General features: G+C 43.4%; 1 protein-coding gene across 3 annotated transcripts in view; it reads left to right on the top strand.

The window, feature by feature from the left end:
* LOC105005642 (protein ELFN1) overlaps positions 1-13,227 on the top strand; it is a 109,640-nt gene extending 96,413 nt beyond the window's left edge. For 2 of the 3 annotated variants that reach the window (XM_029122485.2, XM_029122486.2), the window contains exons 6-16: positions 1,870-2,168; positions 2,382-2,493; positions 2,726-2,911; positions 3,967-4,123; positions 5,114-5,285; positions 5,489-5,543; positions 5,887-6,234; positions 6,450-6,654; positions 8,119-8,357; positions 8,703-8,838; positions 9,744-13,227. In XM_029122485.2, coding sequence (XP_028978318.1) covers positions 1,870-2,168; positions 2,382-2,493; positions 2,726-2,911; positions 3,967-4,123; positions 5,114-5,285; positions 5,489-5,543; positions 5,887-6,234; positions 6,450-6,654; positions 8,119-8,357; positions 8,703-8,838; positions 9,744-9,994 — 2,160 coding nt within the window. In that variant the 3' untranslated portion in view covers positions 9,995-13,227. The remainder of the gene's footprint in view (positions 1-1,869; positions 2,169-2,381; positions 2,494-2,725; positions 2,912-3,966; positions 4,124-5,113; positions 5,286-5,488; positions 5,544-5,886; positions 6,235-6,449; positions 6,655-8,118; positions 8,358-8,702; positions 8,839-9,743) is intronic. The other variant, XM_029122487.2, reaches the window with a different exon arrangement.
* The last annotated feature ends 2,357 nt before the right edge of the window (positions 13,228-15,584 follow it).

Raw genomic sequence — 15,584 nt, 5'->3', positions numbered from 1 at the left:
TAAAAAGAAAAAAAAATCCTAATGAAGAAATAAAGATATATATTTTTAAATGTGTGTCATGTTTATTGGCACCCCCTGCATATAGTATTTTGAGCCCTCCCCTTGTCATTGTGACACCACTGAGTCTTCTAAAATGTTTGATGTGCCGAGGAAAAACACATCAAGGGATCTAAGACCAGTTATCCGTGCAGAATCTCTTTACATGTTTCATCTATCGAGGGGTTCTGTCCTCGGCCCTCACTTGTGGACTCTTCAGTTCAGCTCACCCCATGGTTTTTCATGATGGGGTTTAGGTCAGGGTATTGGGATGGCCATTACAAAAGCTTGACTGTGGTCAGTGAGACATGTTTGTGTAGTTGTGTTGGAGGAATGCTTTGGATCATTGTCCTGCAGGAAGATCCAACTCAGTTTGAAAAAAATTTTAAACCCTGTTTTAAGATCAGTTCGATTTTGCTCTAGAATCTCATAATGGCATGTGTCCTATCAAGTTCCCCAAGGCCTTTGGAAGAAAAACAGCCCCATATCCACCTCCATAGTTCACAGTGGGGATTTGATTATTTTTCACATTTAAGCCAGACCCACCTCTAGTGTAAACGACCAAAGCCAGTGCTTAATTTGTAAATCAGGAGGTCCCGGAACACATTTGGGCACACAACAGACATGGATCCGGTTGGCAAATAGATACGAATAGGGTACAGCACATCAGTAGCACAAACAGCGGACAACAAAAAGCTAAAACATTCACAATCTTGTCAGGCGGTGCTGAGGCTACAAGAGGCTGCAGGAAAAGACACCTTTATGAACTCTGAATGTTTTAGTAGAATGTTTACAGTGCAAAGCGAACACAGTGATGGAAAAAGACAAGGCATGCGCAGCAGACCGGATCTGTGAAAAGTAGGTGCCGGAACAAACTGAGGAAAATCTGAGAGGTGCTGGATCTTGTTCCGGCAGGATCCAGCTCAAATTAAACACTGACCAAAACGCTTTCCAAACAAAATTCCCATGGCCTTTAGCTCCAGGCGCTAATGTTTATGTATTGGAGAGAGTAGAGGCGTCCTTCTTGCAAGACATCCAATCATTGTCTAATTGCAGTTTTTATAAACCCGTAGATTCTGCCGTTCGCCTGCAGTCGCCATCGGTGATCTATGGATGAATCGTTTAACTCAAGATTTATTATCACAGTGCCGAAACACTCTTCCACCCTTTTCCCTTCAAGTTCATCACAGCTCCAGTTGATTTACACTTTTTATTGATCATCCTTTAAGTGAGAATGGGTGTTTTAAGGCTGTTTTTTTATACAGATATAGTTATTGTCAAATGAATGAAGATCAACAGCATTTTGCCTCATTTCATCTGTGTGTTCTCTGACCTTCCCCATGTTAACAGGTGACTAAGGAAGTTTGGAATGTGTGTCACCTGATATTTGTACCCCAGTGAAACATGAAGTCATGGATGACCGTTTTAATAATTTTTAATGAGTAATGACTCAAAAAATATATATATATTAATAGATTGGGTTCATAAGAACTTCTGGGGGTGCCAAACATTTTAACACATTTTTGAGAGCACTATTAATTTATTAAGAGTTTGTTCTGTGAATATTTTTACCTAACTTTAATCTTACCGTAAGTTAGCTTACCCTGAGTGTCAAATATATTCCACTCAGGGTTGATTGTCGGTAGGTTCTACTGTAGCTTCTCCCTCACTCGATTGACAGATTAAGGTCACTGATTTGTTAGGAAATCCCTCAACTCTTTGTGTAGGCCCAAAGTGGACACAAATGAAAAGGAATAACCAAAAACCAGCACACATTCTGCCCCCTGTGGAATCGGGTTGACACCTGTGCCGTCTTTGACCTTCTCTTACCAGGTGCTGCAGTTGGGTTTTAACCGGCTGAGGAACCTCACTGAGGGGATCCTAAGAGGTTTGGGGAAACTCCAGTACCTCTACCTCCAGGCCAACCTGATTGAGGCGGTCACACCCAACACCTTCGATGAGTGCCCCAACATTGAAAACATCGACCTGTCTATGAACAGGATTCAGACTTTGGATGGAGGTTTGTTCGCGGAGTTGACTAAACTGACGACCTGTGAACTCTACACCAACCCTTTTAACTGCTCCTGTGAGCTGTTGGGCTTCCTCAGATGGTTGGCAGTGTTTCCAAATAGGTACAAACCGTTAACATTTATGCAATTAGTTTTATTTAGAACCAATCAATTATTTACATTTAAATTACAATACCTGAAACCAAGATGAAAGGTATAAGCTATTAGTAAACAGTTAGTATTTTATTTTTAAAAATACCCCGAATGACACTCTCTCCTCACGGAATTTGATTCTCCTCATGGTCACTGTCATTATCCCGTTGTTTTCCTGACCAGGACCAATGAGAGGATGGTGTGTGACACTCCAGCTGGGTTTTCAGGCTACAACCTGCTCAGTCAAAACCCAAGGATGCCTGGGTATCGCGATGCTCTGCACATGCTCAATATGGTGTGTACTTATTTACTCACTGATTTGTTATTATTTCCCGCTCCACATGTTACTGTACATGCTCAAAATGGTGTGTAAACTTTTTTATATACTTACTTATTTGTTTATTATTATTGCCCACTCCAATAATGTATATGCCTAAAATGGTGTCGCCATTCAATCTGTGTGATTACGAGGTATTGTTGTTGCACTTGTGTTACATCGTCATTTTGGTTATTACGTTGTGTTACAGGTGTGTACCGAAGACGGTAGCAACTCCATGCCGAACATCATTGGTGTGTCGGAATCTACAACCCTTCCTCCGGATTCTCCCAATGAATCGGACGGCTTCCCATCCGGAATGCTGCCGGAGGACCCGATGACCATTAGCCCCACTTACGCCGATAAAAACCACCAACCAATCATGAAGGTCAAGCAGGTGAGCCACATGTGAAGCTGTTCCTGCTGGTTACAGTGGCTATCATCTCTATGTTTGTTGATATTAAAGATGTAATAACCTAATCACACGCAACAGTTTCTGCATGCTACAATTTTTGTTTACTAGTTTTTTTTAGACTATGTACTGTATATGTTGTTGTCTTTGTCTCAATTGATATCATTGTTGTTGGTGATACTAGTGGTAATATTGATATGATTGTTGATGTGATATTAGCTGTAATATTGGAATGATTGTTGATGTGCTATTAGCTGTAATATTGGTATGATTGTTGATGTGATATTTGGTGTACCATTGATATGATTGTTGATGTGATATTAGTGGTAATATTGATATGATTGTTGATGTGATATTAGTGGTAATATTGAAATGATTGTTGATGTGATATTAGTGGTAATATTGGAATGATTGTTCATGTGCTATTAGCTGTAATATTGGTATGATTGTTGATGTGATATTTGGTGTACCATTGATATGATTGTTGATGTGATATTAGTGGTAATATTGATATGATTGTTGATGTGATATTAGTGGTAATATTGAAATGATTGTTGATGTGGATATTAGTGGTAATATTGAAATGATTGTTGATGTGGATATTGATGGTAATACTGGATATTGTTAGTGATATTGATGAGATTGTAATGGGTGATCTAATTGTTTGTTAGTTGATATTGATGTCTTTCTTTATGTGGACATCAATGTGATAGTAATATGTGATATAGATGTGACTGTAGTAGATAATATTGACATGGCTTTTAATAGCAGTGCTTCTGAGGATGATAAGAAAACAACTAGATTGTCCTGGACCCAGTACAGAGTCTGGTACTGGGACAGTAAAGTCACTTTGGCCGTTTCTTGCTGTACACTCAAGGCTTATGACAATCAATCTTTGGGCGTTTAATTACTCAGTCTGTCTGACAGTCTGGTTTAACTCTCTGAGTTAACCCTCTGGTTTAACTGTCTGGTTTAATTCCCTCTCCCTCCTCTCCCTCATCTCCCCCTCTCCCTCCTCTCCCTCCTCTCCCTCTCCCCAGGTGTCCCACACCTCGGCTGTGTTAACGGTACAGATACCATCTCCCTATAGTAAGATGTTCATCCTGGTTCTCTACAACAACAGCTTCTTCACAGACATTCAGACCCTGAAGAAATCCAAGGAGGACATCGAGCTGAAGGACCTCAAAGCCCACACTGGTAGGACCTGGTGTTCTAAATGGCACTCTGTTCCATTTAGGCTATTTTACCATAGGGTCTATAGGGCTCTATATATGAAACAGGCTGACATTTAGGACACAGATTTGAGACACACGATAACCTATTCACTTGTAAGTGGTGGACAGACGGTGTAACTTCAGATGTGAGGTAACCACCCTGTCTTTGCAACTTGTTGCTACTTACCTATGTTTACAATTTAATATGTACAGGTGTGTGTTTCGTTTTCTATTTTATGATATATCTGTATTTTCTATGTGATAATGTATGTTTTTGTTTTATAAAATGTGTATGATTTCTATTTCATAATGTATGTATGTTTTCCAATCCATAATACACAGTGGGCATAGAAAGTCACCACCCACTTCAGGTTTTTGTTGCCTTACAGTCTGAAGGGAAAATACATACAATTCTAGCTTTATTTATACGGGGTAAACCACAATAAACATAAATGAGCACCCACTTGGCCTCCATCCATGATCAATTCTAGTGATTTTGATTTGTTTTGGAATAAAAGCAGTCGTTCACAGAGAACATGTGAAGAAAAGATTTGAAAATGGTTCACGTTTCAACATGATAGTGACCCAAAGCACACGGCCAAAGCAACTCCTCAGTGGCTGAAGGACAAGGAGGTGAATGTGTTTGAGTGGCTCTGTTAGAGCCCCGACCTGAATCCCATCAAGAATCTGTCAAACGACATAAAAGGAGGAGTGTAGTCCACAAACTACCGTGCAATTTGACTGAGCTTGAACAACTCTGCAAGGAAGAACAGGGCCAATATTGCACATGTTCGAAGTCAGTAGAGACGTATTCAAGGAAACCCATGGTTGTAATTCAAACAAAAGGCAGTACCACAAAGTAATAATTCAGGGGCGGCCCGTTCCCTTGTACTATTTTATGATGTATCTATGTTTTCTATTTCATAATGTATGTTTTCTGTTTTTCAACATACGTGTGTTTTCTGCCGGTCAGAGTACACCTACTGTGTGGTGTCCATAAAGAGCCAGCTGAGATACAACCACACATGTCTGTCCATCTCCACCGGGAGGAAGGCGGGGCCAGAAAGGACCCCGGACGGCTCCTCCGCTACCCACTACATCATGACCATACTGGGCTGCCTGTTCGGCATGGTCATCGTACTTGGGTACTGATCCAATGCACTACCGGTTACTCTTCCACACCGACACACAGCCCGCCGATAGGAAGGGCCACTACCCACTTGACTGGGATTTTTAGTGGAACGGCAACGTCCTAAATGAACGCCCCACACCTTTTGTGGGCATGCAGCACGTTCGTTTACGTTATATCGTCCTCGGTAACCTTTATTTCTCTGACCCTTTTCTGTAGTTTCGTGTTCCACTGTCTCAGAAAGAAGAGGCATCGGGATGAGAAGAACAAGAAGGTATAAATGGAACGCAGGGCGCCAATTAGGACAACATTCACTGTTCTATTCTGCTCTGTTCCACTCTGTCCTGTTCTATTCTGTTCTGTTCCACTCCGTCCGGTTCTATTCTGCTCTGTTCCACTCCGTCCGGTTCTATTCTGCTCTGTTCCACTCCGTCCTGTTCTATTCTGCTCTGTTCCACTCCGTCCTGTTCTATTCTGCTCTGTTCCACTCCGTCCTGATCTATTCTGCTCTATTCTATTCTGTTCGATTGCACTGTTCTATTCTATCCTGCTCTATTCCACTCCATTCTATTTTATTCTGCTCTGTTCCACTCCGTTCTATTCGGTTCTGTTCTCAGATGGGAAAGATCCAGAAGAGCTTGATGGAGCTGAAATATGGAGCCGACCTTGAGGCTGGAGGAGGGCCCGGAGGAGGGGTGTCGATCTCCCAGTTGTCCCAGAAACAAATGCTCTCAGGCGGGGATAGTCTGACCAGGATGCCCTACCTCCCCCAGTGCGCAGAGATGGAACAGGAGTTCATCGACACTCCAAAAGCGGCGAAAGGGAATTACATGGAAGTGCGGGGAAACGTTGGCGACCCACTGGACCGGAGGGAGAGAGAGAGGGAACGGGAACGGGAGAGGGAACGGGAACGGGAGAGGGAACGGGAGAGGGAGTGTAGTCTCTTACCACAAGCCAACCCACAGGTAAGCTGGTGGCCCTCTGCTCTGCCCTCTTCAGCATGTCTGCATGCATGTACACAGAAATGTCAATGTACGTTGCAGAAGAGGATGACTGCAGAGTCGGAGTCTCTTGTGGATGAGGTCCGCCCCCTCCCCCTCCTCTTCTTCTTCCTCCCCCTTCAACTTCTTTTAAAATCTCCTCTTCCTCCTCTGTCTCATCCTCGTCCTCCTCTCCTCAGGGTTCGGTAGCAGAGATCTCAACCATAGCCAAAGAGGTGGACAAGGTGAATCAGATAATTAATAACTGTATTGATGCCCTGAAATCCGAGTCCACTTCCTTCCAGGGGGTTAAGTCTGGCTCCGTGTCCACGGCTGAGCCCCAGCTGGTGCTGATCTCAGAACAGCCCCAGAGACAATCAGGCTTCCTGTCGCCCCAGTATAAAGGTAGTCCATCTGTCTGCCTCTGTATGTGTCTCTGCATGTCTGTTGGTCAATGTCTGTCTGTCTGTCCCTCCGTCTTTGTGGAGATATTTAGGGCAACATTTTTCAGGTCTTCCTGCAGCATCATTTAAATGGCATTGTTGAAAAATTATCGGGAGATTTCGAGTGGAATTCTTTCATACAATTCCTTCATTTAGCAATATTTTCTTTTCTTTTTGTTGTTGTTGTTGATCTTTTCTCTGGCATTTTACGCTCTATTGGACAGGAAAAATTGGAAGGATAAAGGAGGGAGTTTTTGCTGAGAGAGCAGTAGGTTGGATTCGGTACGTTCCTCGGAGGCAGGGCTTGGACCAGAACACCCTGGGCCACGCAATAATCATGTTTCTTCAAGTGCTGCAGTGGCAGAGTCATGTTCTGAGTTTGCATCACAGCGACGGGCACCGGCGAGTTTGTTTTGATCCAAATAAATGGAAAATGAGGAAAAGCCACGTAGAAATATTCATAAAACATCTGCCAGACCCAGGGATGCAATATTCTTTTTTCTGCGGGGCGACTGCATAGTGTTTGTATTCGCGACACGCCAGAATGGCTTCGGAAGATGTGTTTTCTTGAATGGTCCAGTGACTCCAGACTCCATCCTGACCTGAATCTGCTTGAAAAATTCATAAACGATTCCCAACTAAATATACTGAGCCTGAGCAATTTTTTACCAAAACAATGGATGTGGGTCTCCCTAAGGGGTGTGTAGATGGTCAGTAGCACTGGGTCCTCTCTAGGTTTCTTCCTAAAATTTGACCTTCTTAAGGAGTTTTTCCTAGCCACTGAAATTCAACACTACTGTTGTTTGCTCCTTGGGGTTTAAGGCCGGGTGTCTCTGTAACAGAGCCCTTTTTACAACTGCTGTTGTAAAAAGGGCTTTATAAATAAATTTGATTGATTGATTGATAGCTTCTGGGGGTGTGGTTGCACCAGGGCCCGCGATGGGAGGGGGGGCCCGCGGTGGTTGGGGGGCCCTGCTTGGCCTCTATGATAAATATGTTTTTGCGTTTCTATTATGTGTGGTGTTTTCCTATGTGGCTATCTGAGTCAGGCGTCAGCTGTGAGGTTATTATGTGCCAGGATCAGCTTCACATGCATATGTACCGAATTGGGGGGGGGGGGGGGGGGGGGGGGGGGGGGGGGGTTGGGGCGGGGAGTTGCATGTAAGGACAGCTTGCCCCCCGGCTCGACGTCACCACGCTACGCCAGTGGTCAGTAGCTACTATAACTGTCCGTCAATCTGGCTGCCTGTTTGTCTGTCCTTCTGCCTGTCGTTTGATCCGTCTGCCCAGCCAGTCTGTCCTTTAAACATTGATTTGGGGCACAACCATAACATTAATGTTTGTACTCATTGCTGACAATTTCTGTAATTAAAAAGCCCTTTACAAGTATAAGACGTCCTCATAGAGGTCAACCGCTGTTTTTCAGGGGGCTACCACCACCCTCTCCAGAGGCACCACAGCATGGAGGCATCATCCAAACGACCTTCGACCCCTTCCGGTGGGGCGGTCCGTTCACCGCGCTCCTTCCGCCCTGACGGGTCATACCGAGGAACTTCTGAGACCAAGTACATTGAGAAGACGTCGCCAGCCAGGCCCGGAACCCCCGGCGAGTCGGTCCTCACGGTCACCCCCGCGGCCGCCATCCTGCGGGCTGAGGCGCAGAAGGTATCTCAGCTGACAAAATCTCATTCAGTTTTGTCAGCGTACTGCTATTGAGCTGTTAACTGCCAACTAAACATACAGCATATTGCTATCAAGCTGTTAGCAGCCAACTAAACACACAGCGTACTGCTATCGAGCTGTTAGCTGCCAACTAAACACACAGCATATTGCTATCGAGCTGTTAGCAGCCAACTAAACACACAGCATACTGCTATCGAGCTGTTAGCTGCCAACTAAACACACAGCGTACTGCTATCAATCTGTTAGCTGCCAACTAAACACACAGCGTACTGCTATCAATCTGTTAGCTGCCAACTTTCCACCTCCTCTTCCCCTTTCTCCTAAAAGATCCGACAGTACGCAGAGCACCGCCATTCGTACCCCGGCTCCAAACACCCCATCCCTGACCCAGAGGAACTGGAGGAGCTGAGGCCCTCGTCCATCCTGGAACCCCTCACACTGGGTCGCCACCCCAGAGAGCTAGGTAACGGACTGATTATGTATCCGTTCGCTCTGTGACTGATGAATTGTCTCTGTCTGCACATGATGGGATTAACAGACCAATTTCCCCACAGGGCCCAATAAATTGAATTATACAGGTGACTGTATTGTTTTGTATTAACAGGTCGGTCCATCAGTCCGTCCGCCCTTTGGTTCTTTCATTCACTCGTTTGTTTGTTCATTGATTGATGGATTTGTTATGGCACACAGCTCCCCAGAGATGTATTAGAGTATATTATGATCCAGATTGTTTAAACCCTGAATGCTGATTGGATGAAATTTGTTGTAATCATACTATATCACACCCACTCATGCGTTATTGGCTAATTTGTTGGTTGACTCATTGTTTGATTAATGGAGAGGCACTTCAACGAGCTAGTTGGCTAGCTTTACATTTTCTATGTTTGATTAATGGAGAGGCACTTCAGAGAGCTAAAACAAGCTCTAAAAACAAAAGGTTCTTGGAGGATCCTTTAGTGGTTCTATGCAAACAATCTGTGGGGGAACAATCTGTCTTTTATTCTGCAAAGAAAAATGTGAAAGTGTATTAAAAACAAGCCTGTCAAATATAATCCTAAATAGAGGGTCTTCAAAAGGTTATTTTGGGAACAATTTATAAGGATTTATTTCTTCAAATAAATTACAGCTGTTCCCCCACAGTTTTAAATTAAAGAACCTGTAAAAGATCCCCGCTGAAATATTTTCTGTCTAGAGTAGGTGTTCGGACAGTAACTGATAGATTGGTCCCGAGCTAAAAAGCAAAAATAAAAAATATGCATAAATTTGTTATAATTTTTAAAAATGCATAAAATGTAAAGTGTCGTTAAAGTGGTCGAGGTACACATGGAATAGGACTGATGTACAACATTCATTCACTCCCCATTTCAGCCTATACCCAACTGTCGCCACAGTACCAGAACCTGAGCTATGAGTCCAGTCCAGAGTATTCCTGCACCCCGTCGCTAGGGATATGGGAGCGTTTTAAACTCCACCGGAAGAGGCACAAAGAGGAGGATTACGAGGAGGAATACATGGCGGCGGGACACGCCCTGAGGAGGAGTTTGCAGGTTGCCAAGGATGAGGACCTCCATGACATTCTGGACTACTGGAAAGGTGTCTCAGCACAGCAGAAGTCGTGATGGGGCTGGGCCGGGTCCTGATGGGGCTGGGCCGGGTCCTGATGGGGCTGGGTCGGGTCCTGATGGGGCTGGGTCAGTTCCTGATGGGGCTGGGCCGGGTCCTGATGGGGCTGGGTCAGTTCCTGATGGGGCTGGGTTAGTTCCTGATGGGGCTGGGTTAGTTCCTGATGGGGCTGGGTTAGTTCCTGATGGGGCTGGGTCAGTTCCTGATGGGGCTGGGCCGGGTCCTGATGGGGCTGGGTTAGTTCCTGATGGGGCTGGGTTAGTTCCTGATGGGGCTGGGTTAGTTCCTGATGGGGCTGGGTCAGTTCCTGATGGGGCTGGGTCAGTTCCTGATGGGGCTGGGTCGGGTCCTGATGGGGCTGGGTCAGTTCCTGATGGGGCTGGGTCATCACTTAGCGGGACATAAAAGAGGGATTGCGTCAAAATGGAGACGTGGCTGTATGGAGAGACACACACACACACACATCAATACACAAACAAACAAGCCTCTGCTTTTAAAAACATGGACCAAACTGTAAAATGATTTAATAACAATGGAATGGAGAACTTTATTAAAAAGAATGAGATATTAATATTATCACTCCCAGGCTCTTAAGTAGCTGTTTGTATTAAAACTAGATTTTGGACGAAGAAAAAAAAACAGACAACTAATATTAGATTTCCTAGAAATCTCACAACGGTGAGTGAATGACACTGTATGTGCCAAATCAACAAGGGCTGCATTCCAAACTGCACCTTCCCACCTTAATAGTGCACTACTTTTTGGACAAAACAAGTCAGTAGTGGTGCACTCTGAAGGGAATAGGGATGTTTTTGGGACGCAGCCCTGGGAGAACTATAGGACTTTACACTGTATTAACCTTTCTCCTCATCACATCTTTTATAGATATAAATATATATATATATATATATACAAAAAGAGTAAAAAAAAATGAAACTATATTATTCTTAATATTATTATTATCATCATTATTATTTGGATATCGCATGGCTCCGTCCTGTGACAGTGACTGTTGTTGTGACTTTTGAGAAGAAGAAAAACAAAATGGCCGCCAATCAACATTGTTACAAGATGGCGGTATATGAACAACCTCAACTTAGACACATTTTCAATAGTTTTTACAGGATGACTGCTCTTTCTCTTTTCCGTAAGGAACACTGTTTTCTTCACTAATTCATATTTCAGAGGGGACCTTTATTCTGAAACTGAAGGAGGGGGATGAACTTGTACAGAAGAGAAAAATCTCTATATTTGCAGAAAAAGACGTCTTGTTAGTAAGTGGGTTAGACAGTTAATTTGTTTCTACCAAGGGGTTTCAGAAACCTTTCAGACTTTGAGACTTTGAGAGACCAACTCCAAGCTGACCTGAAGTACGTTTTTGATTTTGAAATCCAACCAATCTCTAATGAATGTCTTCAAATCCCTAAAGTGGATGATTACTGCACTGTTCAAAATCACAAAACGACTCACAAATGACTCAACCCTAGAAACATCCTCCTTGAAAACACTGTAGCCTACAACACCTAGATTTCAGTAGGTTTTTTTTTTTACCCGAAATTCCTCAATCTCTCCTTCTTGTCCCTTCTCCTCCCCATCCCCCTAAAGCCCAGCCTCCTTCCTCAGTTGAGTTCTATTTTGCCAGAATCACAACTCAAATGGCACAAGACGAACCAACAGACCAACCCACCAACCAACCCCCCCCCCCACCCCCTCCACACAACCCAATCATTCTATGACCAAAGTGCTGTGGTAGCAAAAACTCACGAGCCGTCCTTAGTGTCCAGCCAATCACCATGCATCAAGGGGGCGTCTCCAACTGCTAGCTGTCTGCTAACCAATGAGGGATGAACAGTTCTGTCACATGCAATAAACTGTCATTAACAAATCTCACCGATACATCAGATACTGTAAGCTCACCGATACATCAGATACTGTAAGCTCACAGATACATCAGATACTGTAAGCTCACAGATACTTTAGATACTGTAAGCTCACAGATACATCAGATACTGTAAGCTCACAGATACTTTAGATACTGTAAGCTCACAGATACATCAGATACTGTAAGCTCACAAATACATCAGATACTGTAAGCACACAGATACATCAGATGCTGTAAGCTCACAGATACATCAAATACTCTAAGCTCACAGATACATCAGATACTGTAAGCTCACAGATACTTCGGCATTACCGGCGTCACCGTGGCCTCACTGAGCTGCTATTGGTTTAAAGAGCTTAACAACGACACCAATACCTGGCAGTCAGTTAACCCTTAAAGGGCCGGATGCTTAATAAAAAAAAATACAATATAAAGATTTTGTGAGGTTATTAAGTCATTAACATGGACACGTTGTCTCTATGAATACTTGTCATTTCGATAGTGAGAGAAAAAAAGACCATCCGTCTTAAGATGGATGGGAACGACTCGTCAGTGGTAGTAAGTTTACCCTACTCAATTAATTAGTTAGCTCGCAAAGTTCTCATTCCAATTTTTCCCTGACATTTATTTCACCAGTTACAAAAGCAGAAATCATACTGCAGTACTGTTACCTCATTAAGGAGCAGGGAGGTTTCAGGGAGATGAGAAGGATGTGCCTATCTGAGAGACAGAAAAAAGAGGAGCTTGAATCATGTTTTCCCTTTCCCGAAGTAGCTCTCATGCTAGAAAAGGTTGGAGACCCCCTGCCACACACACACACAGACACACCATGGTGGATTACCAAATGGTTCCCTATATAATCACATCAAGTTTTGCGTTTGTCAATTTGTGCGGTTCGTTTTCCTTTTTTCCTCATTACAAAGTAGTTGTGTAGCCACCCTTGGATCGCGTGGGTGCCGCTACTGGTTCCCATGGATACTGGGACACAGGAAGTGGAATCAAGTGCACAACACAGGGCAGAACCGTACCCACGGTCGGAGGGGCCGGAGCCCGCCGCTTCTCCGTTCTACCTGATAATAAACGACACCCACTCTGTGTCCCAGGCCGCTCCTGCAGTAGAATCAATACGAGGGGACCTGTTCTGGATCCCTGCCATGTTTATTTACCCACAGTGCCCCACTCCCCTCTGCCCCACAGACATACAAGGGATGAATGTATTTCTTCTTAAAGTTAACGGCAGCTGTTTCTGTTTCGGCTGTAAGATACCGTTGTGTAATCCTCTCCTCTCTCTCTCTCTCTCTCTCTCTCTTTCGATTGTCTTTCTCTCTCTCTATCTCTCTCTTTCGATTGTCTTTCTCTCTCTCTCTCTCTCTTTCGATTGTCTTTCTCTCTCTCTCTCTCTCTCTCTCTCTCTCTCTCTCTTTCGATTGTCTTCTCTCTCTCTCTCTCTCTCTCTCTCTTTCGATTGTCTTCTCTCTCTCTCTCTCTCTCTCTTTCGATTGTCTTCTCTCTCTCTCTCTCTCTCTTTCTCTTCGTCTCTCCTGATGCTTCCTGTGATCATAATACTTATCTGTAATCGTCCTCCTTCATTGTGCGTTACTTCCTACTGGGTTCTGGTGTGAAGTAGTACAAAGGAGGAGGTCAAAGTTTGTGAATAATGCAGGGTGGTGAAATTCTGGTGACTTTCACAAAATGTCCTGGTTTTCCAGAAATTTCCAGGAAGTTGGAATTGTTTTGGAATGATTCTTTACTGGCAGCCTAATTGGGATATTTCACCAATAATTAATTAATATTTTAATTGAATAATCGGGCTAAAGATGATAATTCGGCTGCCTGGGTGAAGTCAGTTAGTGGATTTTGTTTCTGTGTTAAAAGGCAAAGAAGAAACAGTGAAATATGAAATATATATAGTAACTTCCCTTTGGGATGAACTGAACTTACTGAAAATATTACCACTGTATATTGATCTGATCGCGGTTGATTGATTGATGTTAATTTGTTATTTGATCCGATCGCATTTGATTGGTTGATGTTAATTTGTTATTTGATCCGATCGCGTTTGATTGGTTGATGTTAATTTGTTATTTGATCCGATCGCGTTTGATTGGTTCTTGTTGTACTGCTGAAATCATTTAACCAACTCAACAGCCTTAATATTTTAAAATTTTATTTTCCAACGTTTTGGGACAATGATTTGGATGTTTTTCTTGTCATGTCTGAGTGGTTTTCTCGACCATATTTTTCTAAATGCTAGATGAAGATTCTTGTTATATCCTCACACAAAGCTTTTTCTTTAAATAACGGGTATATCTCCATTTATGTAGAAAATTACTCTATTTGTTGGTTAGACAGTAGTTCTTTTGTTGCTTTTTTCTGAGTAATGTGTAATGGTAGCAGCTCTTGGTCATCAGGAGTACCACTGGGGTGTAGGAAAACATTGAGAACTAAGTGGATGAGAAGACGAAAAAGAGGAGGGGTTTGCCAAGAGAAAGTGCATTCTGGTAAAAAAAAACAAAAAAACAGGAAATAGACTGAAAGATTGTTCTGTTGTTCTGCCGCTAGCAAGGGAAACCATGGGTAGAGAGACATGACATCACTACGATCTCTAAGAATGTTCTTCTTCTTGGTGACCTGTCAGAAGTTAACATGAGCACAATAAAATGTTTTCTTTTTTCTTTCCCTTTCTTCTTCTTCTTTTCAGCATAAACAAATGGAGAAAGCGAAGGATAGAGATAAGACTCTCAAATCAATCCAAACCGCATCACTGTATAGAAAATGAATTCACAGACTGGTACAAAACCTACGTTTAATACCGGGGCTCCAGTTGCATTCACAGGGACACTTCTGGGTTTTTTTTATAGTTAAAAGTGCATGGTCACAGGGACACTTCGCGGATAAAAGCATTGGCAGGTATGAATGAATCCCAGCCAGAGACAAAGAAAGAGGAGGGGGGAGTGAGATACATAGAGGATGAGTGGAATGAGAAAACGGCAGCGTTTTGTGAACAAGGAGAGGAAGCACAGGCCTTTGGAGCAGAGCAGCGGCATGGAACGTAAGACTGAGCCAAACAAAATGGCCCCCTATTTCCCCTAACAGTGCAGTGATTTGAACAGGGCCAATTGGCTCCTAGTTCACTGCAAAGGGAATAGGGGGCCATTTAGGGGACCCCCAGGATCTGTTGTGGTTCTGTGTTATCCAGTTAAAACAGAGATGCACACACACACACACACACACACACACAGCTTGACTTTACACAAAGGTTACCCAGAGTTTATCAACATGAAAACACCTTTTCATACAAAGATTTTCTTTGAGGCAACATTTCAAAGTAATGTGTGTGTGTGTGTGTACGTGTGTGTTTCCCAAATCCTTATTGCATGTGCTGGAAATGCAACTAAACAGCAACAAAAGGCTTCATTATTCCTTATCTCAATCTGGTCTGAAATGTGGGGTTTTCAGTGAAACTGAGAGAGAAAGAGAAAGAAAGTGGGAGACAGAGAGAGGCAGAAAATTGGGATTTTTCCGGGGCCTTCTATATCTCTGGGTTGTGTCCTCCATATCTCCTTCCCTGGCTACTTTCCTTCCTCTCCTCTTATTTTCATCTTCTCTCCCTTCAGTCACACTCTCCCCCTCTCCCCCTCTGTCTCCCTTTCTCTCTCCCCCTCTGTCTTTCTCTCTCTCTTCTCCATCTCTTCTCTTTCCTT

The sequence above is a fragment of the Esox lucius genome, chromosome 9 (genome assembly GCF_011004845.1).
Source record: "Esox lucius isolate fEsoLuc1 chromosome 9, fEsoLuc1.pri, whole genome shotgun sequence".
Classification (NCBI taxonomy): Eukaryota; Metazoa; Chordata; class Actinopteri; order Esociformes; family Esocidae; genus Esox; species Esox lucius.
This window is presented reverse-complemented; position numbering and strand designations above follow the sequence as displayed.